This window comes from Euprymna scolopes, chromosome 11 (assembly GCF_053919585.1).
Source record: "Euprymna scolopes isolate OS-2025 chromosome 11, ASM5391958v1, whole genome shotgun sequence".
In the NCBI taxonomy this organism is placed as follows: Eukaryota; Metazoa; Mollusca; class Cephalopoda; order Sepiida; family Sepiolidae; genus Euprymna; species Euprymna scolopes.
This window is the reverse complement of record NC_136492.1, coordinates 23,066,375-23,082,797: the sequence shown is the minus strand read 5'-3', so window position 1 is coordinate 23,082,797 and position 16,423 is coordinate 23,066,375. Positions and strand designations below refer to the sequence as shown.

Genomic DNA, 16,423 nt, shown 5'->3' with positions numbered 1-16,423 from the left:
TTAATTATAGTGAGAGACCCAGGTTTCATTGTATGTAATCAGTTTTTTTTTTTTTTTTTTTTTTTAAACTGACTCACCTCTTGGCACATCTCCAAATTCATTCTTGAGCATTTGGCATGTTTTTACTTCTGGAATGGTGTTGGCAACCTAGGAATCAGGCACTTTATGCAAATGGTCATGAATGATAGTTTCCACAGACCCTGTACAAATCTTGACCTCTTGGGTTATTTGGCAAATAGTCACAAATCGATCTTCTAAATTATCTTCAACTTGACTGACACCTCATCAATGGCAGAAGGGTGCGACCAGGTCTCTGAGCTGTTTCCATAACTTTCTGGTCATGTTTAAATACATGATGCCAGCGTTTTACAAGGTCATATGATGGAGAATCATTACCATACATTTCTTTCATTTCATCAGAAATCTGTGGTGTGTATCCTTTCAAATACGCAAACCGGATCACTGCGATACACTCAACAGGCTCCATTTCACATCTGACTTCATTCACACACCTGTAACTCAAAAACCACATTACGTAATTTGCCACATAACTTGTAGAGATATAAATTATTGGATATGCAAAATTTCAGCTAGATCAGACAACTGGAAGTGGATCAGGAGCATTACTTATTGAACACCTCCAAGTATGTGTAATGTTTTGTTAAAGAACTAAAAGGTCATGTTCAACACATTTTTACATTCTGACTTTGAAAATATTAACTCAATTGAAAATTTACTAAAATCAGGAGTTGAATCAGATTAAAATTATCTCAACCTTTTATCTTCCCATCTGTGAGTACTCAATATAGTTGTCCTCGGCTACACTTAGGAATCAAAACACAAGCTTCAATCAGTCACAAATTCTAATGAGTGATTTATTTGTTCACCATTGAGTGTTTGCTATATTTCCAGATGTCATAATAATGTTGACAGACCGGTTTCTGTTAGATCATCAAAGTTAAGAAACATTGAATCCGGTTAATACATTTGAAAATATCAGGTGCTGTTTATGTAAAAGATCTTTGCTTATCCCTGCACTGTTTTTAGTTGTCTTCGACTTCTTGCGATTAGACTCAAGCAGTGCCATTTAGGAAGTGTGGTTGGAGATTGTGCAACCCTTGCTTCACAATAGGCTCCTCAAGCATGCATCCCTACACTGGTTATCCATTGTATATTGGTAGCTGAATAAAGGCCAACGATATTGAGAGAATATCATCACACATGAACAAGTTTATAGATGCCAAACAATTATGAAAAAGTTTTAAAAATAACATTCTTTTTTAGATGTTCTTCATTTTTGAGATGACTGTTTATTATTATTATTTGGATTCAAGAACGTGTGGTGTAATGGATGAAGTACTAGGTTATATTCACTTGCAAGTTACATTCTTCTGGAGGTTGAAGGTTCAATTATCAGTGGCACGTAAAATACAATTGTGAATTATTTAAGACTTCTACCCAGTCATAGCTGATGGAACGAGAGCATGCTAACCCCATGGATTAAATAAAGGGTCCCATTACAAATATTGTGCAGATTCCGTAGAGTTCAATAGAAACATTCCAAAGTTTAACAAGGCACATCTGAAGAAGGCCACAGGTTACATCAGTCGAAACGTTGTGAAAAATAACACTCAAGATGAGAACAGTAGTTTGAATAAACCAAATACAAAACTTTTTGAGACCAAACAAAATTCAATAGATTTTGAGATAAGAATAGATCATTTGGAGATATGGCACAACAGATAAAAGTGTAGATAAGCAATCCATTTTAAGTGCTTGTCTTTTGGGAATTGAAGGTTCTATCTTTACTAGAAGTTTTAATAATTAAGAATAAAATAAAAATTAATGCTCGGTTTTGGCTGATAGAATAAGAACACTCTACGCTTGTGAATTAAATAAAGGTTTCAATTTAAAATTCCGTATAGATTACACAAGTTCAAAAAGGTTACTCTGTGGTCAAAATATGAAAATAGATGAGAAGAAGAATCTGAAATTCACTAGTTTCAAAAATTTTAATCTTTAAAAATTTTACTTGAGAAATAATGGAATAAAAAAAAAGTAGAAACATGCTCACATAAACGATTCTATGCAGTTTTCTGAGTTGTAAAGACACTGCATGGGGAATAGGCATCATGTGGTATGGTGAAGCCTGATAGCAGCCAGTCCTCATAAAACCGCATTATCTGATGGCTTATATTTTTTATTATGAGTCACTACTTATCAAGGCTAAAAAGCCTCTCAAGAATAAGGGTCAATGAGTATCAGGTTATTATTGATGTGTGGTGATATTCTCTCAATATGGTCATTTTTTATCCATCTTCAAGATACAATGGATAACTCCCATAAGGATGTCTACCTGGAGAGCCTACTGTGAAGCAAGGGTTGCACAATCTCCAACTACACTTCCTAAACCGCATTGCTTGAGTCTAGTGGCAAGAAGTCGAAATTTGGTAGAATCCGATTTAAAAAGATGGCTCACCAAAATTTGTTCAGATTGGACTTGAAAACAACACTGCTGTGGGAAGCAGTTCTGCAGTATTTCATTCCACAAACATGTAATACTAGAAAAAAAAAAAACTTTTCTCGAGGAAGTTTCATTTAGTTTTAGGCAGAGAGAAGGTGAAAGGAAAATTGACAGTTGTCGTAGTTAGAGGAGTTTTTGTGAATGTTTCACAAGGGGTGGAGTATAGAATGGAGCTCAGCTATACACCTGCCATAAAAATAATGACAGAGCGGAGAGAGACAAATAATGTCTCATGTGAATTTTACCTAATTTTACTCACATAGTAATGCTATTGAAAAACAGTAGTTTAAAGAGAAACAATGGACACAACTGTCAAATTTAGCAGTAATTGTTCAACTTTCTGATTAGCTGATAAGAACACTAAAAAAGGCAGTTTATAAAAAGATTAGAATCTATATATTAATACGATAGCGTGTGTTATTTTGTGTGTCACACTTAGATCTTTTTTTCTTCCGAATGACCGCAGTTTAATTGTTACTAGTCTGGGTGCCTGGCATTGCCCGGGTGGTTTTAGGTGTGTGTTGAGAAAAAAAAAAAAAAAAAAAAATGTAATAGGCAGGCAGGCTTGAACCCATGATGAGAAGGTGGAAAGGAAAGTGGAGGTGTGTGTAAGAGCCAAAAAAAGGAAAATTGCACGAGCAAAAGAAAGAAAAAAAAAATAGTGGTAGTAGGCAGGTACCGCAAAGGTGAAAAAGAATGTGGGGAAAAAAAAAAAAAAAGAAAAAAAAGTGCCGTCTTTGCTTTTGTGCCCACTGCAAAACCAAGAGTGATATAGGTTTAAATTAAGATTAGAGAATCGAAAAAAGGGGGATAACTTTCGAAAATATTGGCGAAAAAAAAACGACCCACACCCTGTAGAAAAGTGCCCAGTTGAGGGTGAAGGAATTAATGTTTTTGGCCAATTTTTGATATTTATCGTCCAAAGGGTTGAGCTTCAAAATGATATCAATCTCGTGAAAATCCATTCCCTCTGTGAAAAGTTTTTGTGAGACATACAAACATAAATACATTTAAACAGGCAGGTGAGATTTATATTACAGACTAGCGGGGGTACTTGGTGTTGCCCGGGTGTTACGAGGTGTGTGTGTGTGCTCTTAAATCAAAAAGAAACCCGGGGGGGGGGGGGTAAAAAAAAAGTTTTGGTAAGTTGGTAGGATCGAACCCGAAGCCCTGAGGCGAAGTTGGAAAATAGAATGAGCTACTGAAAGATGTTTGAATTTATTTAAGTAAGAAGAGAATTGACAAGTGCCCGCACGGAAGTCGTAGAGTTAACATTTTGTGCGAGCGTTACGATGACGACGACATAAGCAATAGCTATTGAGCAGTTAACATTTTCTGTGGGACAGTTTTTAATGAGGTCAATAACCCGGTTTGTTTGTTTTTACCTAATTTGGGGGAAAAACAGCTCCCCCGTTTATTAGGGGAGTGTCTCGTCTCGAAATGAAAGCAACCTCTGATATCTGTAAGCCGACATTGCCCAAACGTTACATCGCTTTCTAGAGACCATTGGCCGTGGGCCAGTGATTCGAATCAAGGCTCACTTTTTTTATACCGAAAAACGAAAGCAATATGCGTCGATCCCAAAATGTCGAATATTTAACGTTTCAAAGTCGGACAAATTAAATAGACGGGCGACACCCGTTCGTAACTCGTAGATATGATTTCGCCGTGATATAAAAAGTTTTAAAATGAGCGACGGCCTCGAGAAGCCGTCGAAAAAAATCCTTTTGCAGACATAAAGAAAAAGCGAACATACATACATACATACATACACACACACAGTTTCGCTTTTATATATATAGATGACCTTCCATTTCTTGTAATAAATAATTTTATTAAGAATTCTTCATAAGTTTTGGTTGCGGCTATAGTTGAAGGAACTCAAGTTATATATATATTAGTTATACATATATTTTTTCTTCATAATACGACCTTCCATTTCTTGTAATAAATAATTTTACCAAGAATTCTTCATAAGTTTTGGTTTCAGTTATAGCTGAAGGAACTCAAGTTATAGATATATTTTTTTTTTTCTTCATAAGTTTTGGTTTCAGTTTCGATTCCAGCTGAAACACCCAAGTCATATGGATATATTTCTTTTTATTTGGAAATCACCCTTATAATATATAAGAATCGATAGAAAATTGACGCTATAATGATACATACAAAATCTGCATAAATTAAAATATCATATTTAAGCGTATTTTTTCACCGGGCTATGCCAGATGTCCCTGCTAGCTTAGATAAATACTTTTACAGTTTTAACAAAAGAGCTACAATAATATCAAGGCGTCTCCATTTACGCTGAACATCTACAGAATCCCAACATCAATATATTACATATGAAAGAGTCCGCTGTGGAATTTTCACAGGTCCCACTGATGTTCCATTAAGCTCAGATGGGCAAGTCCATACTCTGAATTCTGATTGGCTACTAGTTCATGAATGTTGTTGTAAGAGAGGTTGAACCGGCTTCCTCACAAGGAAGAAGTGTCAAGGGAATGTTGAATTCACAGGCGGTCCCCAGTCACCTCTACCAGGAAAATTACTGCTTGAATTAAACAATATTTACGTATCAACTACTGGAGCACCTTACGCTAGTAAGCATCAATTCTAAAATAACCATCTATATATATATAAAAGCGAAAATGTATGTGTGTTTGTTTGTGTGTATGTTTGTGTGTCTGCTAAAAACTTTCGACAGGCACAACAAAAATTCAAACTTGGTCTCATATGAAAGCCCCACGTTCCGGACGACAAATATCGAAAAATTAGCCCAAAGTGACCATCAGAAGTGCGTCAACTGATCGATTTTCTGCAGGGGGGGGGGGGGCCAAAAAAGTGACATTTTAATGTTAAACATTACATATTTTTAAATCGATTTATAACTGCCCCAAAAAATACGGCCGCCAAGTCTTCTATATAAAGTATACACGCGGCCGTCTATTTTGGGTCAACTTGTATTTAAAACCCGCTGAGTCATGTCACGTGATCTTGACGTCAGCAACCTCTAATGGCGGTCTTAATTTACAATTTACAAATGTTGTTATCGGTAAAAAAAAATTAATTAAAGCTAAACTATGAACTTCTACGCTATGGCAACGTTACCAAAGTTATTACCACATTAAAAATAGTTAGACTCGATAGTTAAACGAAAAATAATAAGCCAAACATGTGAAGTAAAAAAAAAAAATATGCTTACAAAAAATATTAACAAACGAAGTTTTTAAAAATAAAAACAGCCAGACGACATTTTCCAGTCTTTAGAGTAAGGCAGACGAAGTGAGAGAGAGAGAGAGAGAGATGTCTAGACAGATTTGACGGGGGGGGGGGTCAACAACGCATGCGTCTGACGTCATGATGTCGTGACCTGATTTACTTTAAATAGTTGATAAACTGAACAAACTTTATATAGGCCGCTTTAGCGTAGATAGTTAAGGGTTGGTTCATTATCTAAACGTTTTGGGTTCGAATCGTGGTGTGAGATGTCTTTTTTTTTTTTCCATTTTTTACATTTAAATATTGAACCCTGTATTATTTAAGCCATTTTTCACGTAACGTTCGTTTTTCTGTTTTAATTTGTGTTTACCCCCCCCCCCCCGCTTAATTAAAACGTTTTCTTTTCTTACTTCGCTTATTACAATGCTTGCATCGTCATCATCGTAACGCTCGATGACTTTCAAACATCTTTCACTTCTGGCTGGCCGATTTTATTTTCAAACTTTGCCTCAGAGGTTCGGCTTCGATCCTACCCCCCCCCCCCGGTTTCTTTTTTTTTTATTTAACACAACACACCTAAAACACCCGGGCAACGCCGGGTACCCCTCGCTAGTCTATAAATATAAAAGCGAAAATGTGTGTGTGTTTGTGTGTCCGCTAAAAACTTACGACAGACACAACAAAAATTCACAAACTCGGTATCATATTGAAGCCGCATCCTTCGCACGAAAAATATCGAAAAATTGGCCAAAAACGTTCATTTTTTACCCCGACATCGACAATTTTTGACGGGGGGGGGGGGAACAAAAACGGTCCTCTCGTGACAACGACCGGTTCTACGCATGTGTCAGATGACGTCATGACCTGATTTACTTTAAGTAGCTGAAGAACTGACTAAATTTCATGTACGTCACGTTAGCTCAGTTGGTTAGCGCGTTGGTTCGTTATCTAAACATTTTGGGTTCGAATCGTGGTGTGAGATGTCTTTTTTCTTTTTTCGATTTTTTAAATTTAAATATTGAATCAGTGTTATTTAAGCCATTTTCCACGTAACGTTCGTTTTTCTGTTTTTTTTTACTTCGCTTATTCGTAGCGAAACCCAAAAATACCCAGGTACCCACCAATTTTTTAAATTTTAATAACGAAACAGGCTTATTTAAACCATTTTTCACGTTTTTCTTTTTTTTTTAGTTTTAACGTTCGTTTTTCTGTTTTCTTTTGTTTTTTCGATTTTACATTTAACAGCGTTCGTTTGCCTTACGTTAGTTTTTTTTTTTTTTTTTTTTTCGATGTTTTGAAAATGTGTAGGTGCATTTTTTTTGTATGTCCGCCAAAGGCTTGGGGAAGGGGGTGCTCAGAAGGGTCACTAAATCTTACAACTTTTTATGTACTATCTAGATTATGTTACAAAATTTGTGCTGTGATTTCATTTTCTCTACTACTATGGCGTGAAAAGCACACGTTCATGTTCATTTAACCATCTGCTTTTTTAAATGTTTATTTTCAGCCATTCTCAATTCCCTGCCCTTGTAACGTCGTGGTAATTATCAGGCTATTTGCCTCAAGGCTTCTGGTTCGAGCCTACCTCCTTCCCCAAACTTTTTTTTCCCTTTCTTTTCACCCAGGCAACGCCGGGCACCCCCGCTAGTCTATAATATAAATCTCACCAGTCTGTTTAAATGTATGTTTGTATGTCTGCCTAAAAATTTTGACAGAGGCGACAGATTTTCATTTTTTTTTGGTATTGTTTTGAACCTTGACCTTTCGGACGATAAATAAAAAAAATTAGCTAAAAATATTAATTCCTTCACCTTGAACTGGGTACTTTTTTACAAGGAGGGGGGAGGGGCGCTTTTTTGCCAATATCTTTGAAAGTCTTCCCCTCTTTTCAATTGACTAGCCTTAATTTAAACCATCGCCACTTCTGATTTGGCGATGGACGCACTGGCAAGAATGTCACTTTTTTTATTTTTCCACTCCTTCATGGTAGGCGTTCAAGCCTGCCTGCCTACTACCACTTTTTCTTCTTTTTTTTTTTTGCTCAACACACACTTCCAAACACCTGGGCAATGCCAGGCACCCCCGCTAGTAAAATATATATTTCAATGTATTTCTGTATTCTCAAATCAAGGCATAAATTTAAAACTTACTTTCCCTTCAACACTGATTTTCCTGATTGGCAAAATTTTCTGAAAGACTGCCATGATACAGGCTTAATGATTAGAAGAGATCTCACCCCCTCTGAGTCTCAATAAGACATTTTATGTTGCCAAATATTCTATGGGAGTCGTCTATAAAGTATGGTTTCAGCTATACAAATTCAGGTCAGCCGAACCAGACTGAATTGAAAGTAACATTCACTAACATGAAGCCAAAAGATTGACAGAACACAATGGCATCCTCACAACTGACACTAAAAGCAGTTAATCACAAGATTCGAAAAGTTTTTCTACATCAAGCTTGACAAAAGCAGACTCCCTAGATCAACATTTTAAAGACAGAGAGAAGGTTTCTATCCTACCTCCTTACATACAAATGTCTGAAGTACAGCCTTCAATGAACTGACTAAAGGGAGATACATCTCCAGAAGATGGAATTACAGCAGGTATTCTTCGACATGAAGGAGTGTAGAGATATTCTCACCAGCTTATGCAACCAAAATGCCTTGACAAAAGCAAAACACTTAGCAACTGGAAGAATGCGTCAGTTACTATGCCCCACAATAAAGGAAACTTTAGAAATATTGAGAACTACAGCCAAAGAAATTTCTGTTCTTTTACAAGGTATTCTTCTAAAAAGATACAAAACACATTTGACAGATAACAAACTGGGACAAAACAAGGTAGAAGAAATCAGAGAGGGGTTCCTTGACAAGGAGTGACCGAAAGCACTAATGATTGTGATGAAAGCTAAATACCAATGCTCTTTCTCAGACATCAAAATCTTCAGATTAAAATACAGATGTTAATAGCCAATAGCAAAAAAAACCCTGAAATCAAAATGAATTTCCCAATTTGGACGGCCAGGCTCCTTGTGCGTGTGGATAAAGGGCAGTGCAAAAAAAACAACTTAAAATTTGACAGAAACCTACTCAGAGAACTAAAATGTACATTACTATACTCAGCATATATATATATATATATATATATGTATATGTATATATGTGTGTGTGTGTGTGTAGGAATCTACATTGCGAGTGAAACAGTCGCATTTGCGAATGATGTTTCAAAATGGCGACTAGAAATGATGAAACGCTTATCTTTTAGCGATTGTATTTCTTTCACCGACACTCTTGCAAAGCTCACTACCGAGTGAAAAATATCTTTTCAACTTTTTTTTTTTAATAAAACAAGCAAAGTCAATTGAAATAATAAAAGGTTTAACAAAATATACTTCTATTTTTTAAAAAAACATCTGAGGAAATTCGAATGTTTATACCTTCAAGTATCAACATAAAATTCAGTGTATATTCAAAATTACACTTATTTAAAAAAAATACAAAAAAATCTTTATGATGTACATACTTGTCATAGAACGAAGATGTCATATTCCAAAAATCATATGGGCTTGGCTAATAACTTTTCTATTTAGCTAGTAAACAAAAATATTTAGTTGTCAAAGGTTAACTAAAGATTAATTTGTCCGTAGAGGCCTGATACTAAGGAAAAACAAGGTAGAAGGAAACCAGAGAGGAGTCCCTCTACTTGTGACCAAAAGCACTAATGATTGTGTTGAAGGTCAAATTCCAATACTTTTTCTTAAATATCAAAATCTTTTAATTAAAATACAGCTGTTAGTAGTCAATGTCCCCCTCCCCCAATGAAATTGAGATGAATTTCCCAATCTGGAGGGTCAATCTCATTATGTGTGTGTCTGTGTGTGTGCGTGGATAAAGGACAGTGCAAAAAAAAAAGCAAAAAAAAAACAACTAACAACAACTTGAAAGATATGGTCATAATAAATAGTAAAAACATTAAAAATAATGGTGCTTTTCCATTTTTACATGTAGATAAAATATGGATGCCAAAAGAAAAAAAAAAAAATATAACAAGAACCATTTGTGTAATTATTTACTTGTTAGGGAAAATAAGAAATATTTGCTAAGATTCATCCTGCAGTTTTTCATATTTATTGTCATTATGACATAGTTATGAAAGTTAGGGGAGATAATTCAAACTTTTGCTACAGAAATCAATAAATGGAGAAATAGGACAGCACTTTTTAAATATTGTTCTGAAATGAAAATGAACATTTGAAAATTAAGTTAAAAACGATATGTGCATTTTTTTTTTGTTTTTGTTTTTTAACGAAACCTTTGTTTACTTTTAAAGATATGAAATAAACTTTTGACTATGTCTTGAGTATTTTTCAAATTATTTCCTTTTGTTAGTCTTTTTCTTTTCATTTTGGAGATATAGAAATCCCTCCGAGTAATAGTTTGTCGGAATGTTAAAATGGACAGCTTTTAAGTCTCTTCTTAAGTTTGAACACATGACTTCAATGACGATGTCATAAGATGTGGTATTTTTTTAAAATATCGCTATGAAATGAATAAAATTCGAAATCTAAGAAAGGCAAAACCAAAATGTGCTTTTTACCTTTAAAAGAAACATTTAAAGAAAAAATATGAAGTAAGTTTTATAACATTGTCATGTAAGTCACGTGCTTGAACTTGAATAGACTTACAAGCTGTCCATTTTAACATCCCAATGGACTACTACCCAAAGAGATTTCTATATCTCTAAGGCGGGAAAAAAATGATCAACAAAAAAGAAATTGCTTGAAAAAAAACTTGAAACATAGTCAAAAGCTTGCTTCATATCTTTAAAAGTAAATTAATGTTTCTGTAAAGCACATATCATTTTTGCTTTCTTAAATTTCAAATTTTAATATTCAAGAGATAATTTGAAATGGAGTCAAACACACACAAGGAGTTATCTTCCTTGAATATACCCACAATGGCAGCAATATTCCTTGTATGGTTAAAACTTGAATTTATTATATAAAAATAAAAACAAACAACAACAAAATAATAAAAATACTGGATGGATTTATGTAAATTTTGACAAATGGTTCTTATTTTCCCTGACAAGTAAAAATTCCTTGCCAATTTATTTATTAAGTTAAGCTCTTAAAGATCAGAGTTATTTGTTTAAAAATCCATAAATTAAAAGAACCTTGTGATATTTTAATCCTTGTTTTTACATTTGATGATTATAATAAACTTGTAAATTATGTAATTTTAGTTCTGTTTTATTACGTCATGCTTTCTTGCAGACGGATTTAAAATAATGACATGAAAATACCCATTACTAAAAGGACAACACTGTTGTTTCGGAGTGTCGGGAGTGGGATGATGGAATGCCAAAGATAAAAAAAATGTGAAATGAGCCTTACTTTAACAGCAAAATCACACCCATTGTGGCTTCGTGCAATCAATGCTATCCAAAGAGTGCGATTGTCTATCCGTGGTGGAGGTTCTACCTTTGAACATGCATCATGAGGAATTGCATAATGCAGTCGTCCCTGTAAACAAAAGGTAATATTCATATATTAATTTAATAAACATACACATTAAAATACATTTTTTTAACACGTTGCTTTAATATACACATACATAAACCATAAAAGTGTGTGTGTGTGTGTGTGTGTGTGTGTGTGTGTGTGTGTGTATATATATTTATTATCACAAGGGTTTTATATATATTTTTGAAATCTAATATGACAACATAAGATTTTTTTCAATGTGTGTTTCAAATCCATTTTAGAGGGAATGGGGTACCTAGAAACGCTACAATAAGTGTTTCTTTAAATTTATGTTCTTGCAGACTTTAAATATCACCATTTCCTTTTATTTTGTTTCTTCAAATCTCTTCATTTCAGATAAAAAAAAAAACTTTCCAACAGCTCTTTTAAAGTCACTGAGGAACTGTTTAGTGATTTTCTGCTATTTAATAAAACATGTAAAAAAAAAAAAAAAAAAAAAAAAAAAAAAATGAATAAAAATTTCTGAGTGTGAATTAAATGCGTCTAGTTTTGGGATAACTATGGGCATATATATATATATATATATATATATATATATATATATATATATATATTAGATAGATAAAGACAATACAATGCAGAGGTGTAATGGATAAACATGAACTTAAGCAAATTAAGAATAACTATGGAAGGAATTTTGCAGTTTCCACTTCTTAATACAGTATACATATTTTTATTTTTATCTAATATTTGAATCTTACTTGTGTCAATGTGGTTCGATGGAAATTTGTATATTCCTTTTTTTTTACAAGGCCTAGAGGCCACTCGAGGATACAGGTTAATGAGTGTACAGTAGTCAATGGGCCAATATTGTAGTAATCGTTAGTGGTGGAAATCTGGTAAATTGGATTACTTAAGGGGATAGCTCATCAAGAACTTGTTTACGTCCGACCTGAAACGATCATATTGTAGTCAGCTGGAAAGCAGGGAAACGGAACAGTTCTACAGGCATGCAGTTCTAAGGAAAAAGCTTTGTTCATGGAATATTCAGGTAACTTCGACTGCATAATTTGGAAGCTAACATTGTAATTTACTAGAATTACCAAAAATATTAGTAGAAACGATTGTTTTTTATCTGAAAACTATTTATTGACTACAAAATTTTGGTCTGATAGTGTAGAAGTACCAAAAATAAGTATATTAAAAAAGGTGGAAAATGTAAAACTCATTACATTGTTATACATATTAGATTTTTTCTGTGTTTATCCGTTTCACTTCTGTATTGCCTTCTATTGTCTTTATATATACACACTAAATAATGCTTCAAACAAACTACATTAACCCATTATATATATATATATATATATATATATATTTGTATTCTTGTCTGTTTGTTTGTTCACAATTTGATTAATATATACAAAAGGCCCATTACTTTAATACTTCATTTATTCATATATATATAGTATTATTCTTGCAAAATAGATCATTAAGAGATAACCTCATTTGCATATCACATTAAGGGAAATCGATTTATTAAATAGCGGTGTGTTAGTTATTGTTTATAGTGAAAGGATTGTTTTAAGTGTTCTATTTAAGTTTATTAAATAAATTTGATTTATATTGAGAATATATTTAATTTAATTTATTTTTAACAACATCGATTTTTTTATAAACCGATTTTAGTTATTTGAGTTATTTCCCTTGGACACTAACTTTCTTCTTTTTGTTTTCTTTTTCGGCAGATAATCAAACTAAAAATAATTCACACAAAGTTTCAAGCATTATTTTTGGAATCAGTTCAAATAAAATAATTTCCATAATTCCGCAATCCAGTGGATTTTTATTTTAAAATAAACAAATTCAACTACAATTCTTTATTTAAAGCAAAAACAAAAAAAAACTTTCATTTACATTTTTTTGACAGTTTTTTCTTCACATTTTTTTGACATCGTAACTGCTAATTTTTTTTCTTTTAATAAGTCAAAACTCATCATTTTTAAAACATAAAACGTGTATTTCTGTTAAAACAAATTCTACTTTGGTATTTTTGAAACTGAATTATTTACAGTTTGTTTTCATTGCAACAAACCGTAATAACAAATCTTTCTAGACTGAGGTAGCATAAAAGAAATTTGCTTAAACTGGAATATAGTCATAAAAAGGTGCTCAATATCCGGAGAATAGCTTCTCTTCGTATCCCTTCTGCCGAAATATCTGGTGGAGAGTTTGTCACATACTTCTGCTTTTTTTCGGGGTGGGGGGTTACATTTTCGTGTTTTTATTTGTTCTTTTTTTTTTTTTTAATTTTTGTTAGGATAATGATGGAGTTCACATATAATAATGAAAAACTGGTCAATATTCTTAGTATAGCAGTTGTGGCCAAACCGAACTTCATATCGACCCTGACAATGCTGGGTATCCATGCTAGTATATATATCTATATAATAAAATATATTTTATGTGACAATTTTTCCACTATATATTTTAATAACGTTCAATCATCATCAACGTCTGTTTTACATGCTGACATGTTGGACGGCTTTTAAACTATCTCTGGTTAGGTTTTTATCTCTTAAATCCATCCTTATCACTTTTTTTCTATGTTGTCCGTGCACTTTCACTATGAACTGATCATGCTACTGCAATTGTTCGACATTTACTAACACAAGGAACTCTAATCCACTCTTTTGATGTGACCAAACAAACAGTCTCCTTTTCTGCATGCATCTCCCTGTACTCTGCCTATTTAATCTTAAATCTGAGACTTTCAGATCTAAGGCTATCTTCAAAACTCATAAACACATCCATCATATCATTCTTACATTATTTCTCTCCATGCAACGCATGTCCTCAACTTTGATTGGACAGATTTCATTTTGATACATCTTCCCTTGGTCAACAACAGTAACACCATGTGGTTACAGAATTTTTCTGAACTTAATCACTCCTAACACACCGTCACCAGCTGTTCCCTGTGCACCAACAGTAATAGAATTTGTAAGAATTAAAATAGCCTCTCCACATTTGCATTCTCACCAGTTTCCATTGACTTACAATTTTTGCAGAAATCCTGATTATCATCACTTAGCCTACTTGTAATTCCATCTTTTGTCTACCAAATTCTTAAAAGTTTTTACTAATGGGACCTGTGGAAATTCCACAACGGACTCTTTCGCATGCAATATATTGATGTTGGCATTCTATGAATGTTCAGCGTAAATGGAGACGCCCTAATATTATTATTGTAGCTCTTTTGTTAAAACTGCAAAAGTATTTATCTAAGCTAACAGAGACGCTCAACGTAGCCCGATCGTAAAATACGCTTAAATATATTTTAATTGATGCAAATTTCGCATATATACACTATATGTAGAATCAATTTTCTATCGATTCTTATATATCATAAAGTTGTGATTTCAAAAATAAAAAAACATACCCATATGATTTGGGTGCATCAGCTTGAATCAAAACCAAAACTTATGAAGATATATATATATATATATATATATATATATATATATATATATATATATAAACTTCAGTTATAATCGAAACCTAAACCAAAACCTATGAAGCATTCTTGATAAAATTAAACAGATGACTTAAGTGCGATCAGCTATAATTGAAACCAAAACCAAAACTTATGAAGAATTCATGATAAAATCATTTATTACAAAAAATGGAAGTACATAACAAACGACCCGGATGTAAGCAGGACACACACAATTGTATTAATATATGGATTATATACTAGCAGGCTGCCAAGTAGTCAAGTATGATAACCATTAGACCAGCTTGACACATTATTTAAAGTGCGTTCGAACCTACTTATTCTTAACATAAGGAAGCTGTCATGTTTTACAACTGTGCATTTGCAGTCACGAAACAGTTGGAAAGCAGATAAAAATCCGATTACCGCCATGTAACAATTTTGACCCATTAGAACCTTTTTTCCTGATGAAAAGCTTTTAAAGTTTTCCACGTGTTTGAATACCCTATATACTAAATTTCGAGTTTGTAAAAAAATTTGTTGAGCATAAGTTGAGAGCTGTCTTCACACACACACACACACACACACACACACACACACACACTTTCTCACTTTTATAGATATACTAGACTAGTAGAATACCCGACCCAGAACTCACAAACATTTTAGTTCACAAAGAGTAGATGAAATGCTCTTAAACCTTGGTAGGCAATCACTTAGAGATGGTGGCTCTATAAAAATGCTGGTCTTCATCACCTCACGAGGTTGGCATAAAAAAGGGCATCCAGTCTATAATAATCTGACCTCAACTCAGGAAATGACTTCAAAAGAAAATATTTTGCATTTCAGGCTACGTAGTTTAAATAATGGTCGTGATAAGCTAGTTTGGATTTCAGTTTAGAACAGTCATCCCACACATGCCAGTATTTTTCTTTTAATGAAAATCGCTGCAGACAAGGCATGAAGCCACTTGATGTAAGGAGCTTTAAAAAAAAATAAATAAAAAAAGATACTACTTCAAGGTCAAATATTAACCAAGAATAAGTATTAGATGGATAGACTGACCCAGAAAGCAGCAATTCTTCCCTCATCACTCATGGAATGTGAGGACTAAAGGATAAAATAAGGAAAGCAAGAATTAGTTAAACCGGATATTACGCTGATGATGTTGAGGAAGAAGAAACCTAGTCAAAAAATGAATAAAGTTTGTGATTCAAAAGTACAATTGTATATTTTATATGAAATAGAGTCAGTCCATTCCCCCAGGCAAATTTGTGATTAATAGATTATTTTAATATACGGTACATATTCAAATCTGTTTTGTTAGTCATATATGGTGTATATTAATCTGTTGTGTTAAAATATTTTCAATCAATTTTAATATTCGATCCTCATTAGCATTTTGTTTTTGATTAGTCTATATAAATGAAGGAGCTACTCTCACTGTTACACATAACACCAGGAACAAATTTAATAACAGACCATATTTTTAGATTCACCGTTAATTTCTTCTGTCATTTTTTGATAAGGGTTACAGAATTAAAATATTTTCTGATTTTAATTTTATTATTTTAACTTGTGTACATACATACTTTATACACGCACACATGCACACACAATACTGGAATTAATAAGATATTCACACAAACTGGGCAAAATGACATTTGGCATCTAATGTAGAAAACTTAAGAGAATTGAAA

The 16,423-nt window shown here is 33.3% G+C and overlaps 1 protein-coding gene across 4 annotated transcripts in view; it reads right to left on the bottom strand.

The window, feature by feature from the left end:
• Nucleotides 1-16,423, bottom strand: part of LOC145287807 (E3 ubiquitin-protein ligase RNF13-like) — a 287,508-nt gene that overhangs the window by 96,953 nt on the left and 174,132 nt on the right. For all 4 annotated transcript variants that reach the window (XM_080135655.1, XM_080135654.1, XM_080135652.1 and 1 more), the window contains one exon: nucleotides 11,141-11,269. In XM_080135655.1, the coding sequence (XP_079991781.1) occupies nucleotides 11,141-11,269 (129 nt within the window). The remainder of the gene's footprint in view (nucleotides 1-11,140; nucleotides 11,270-16,423) is intronic.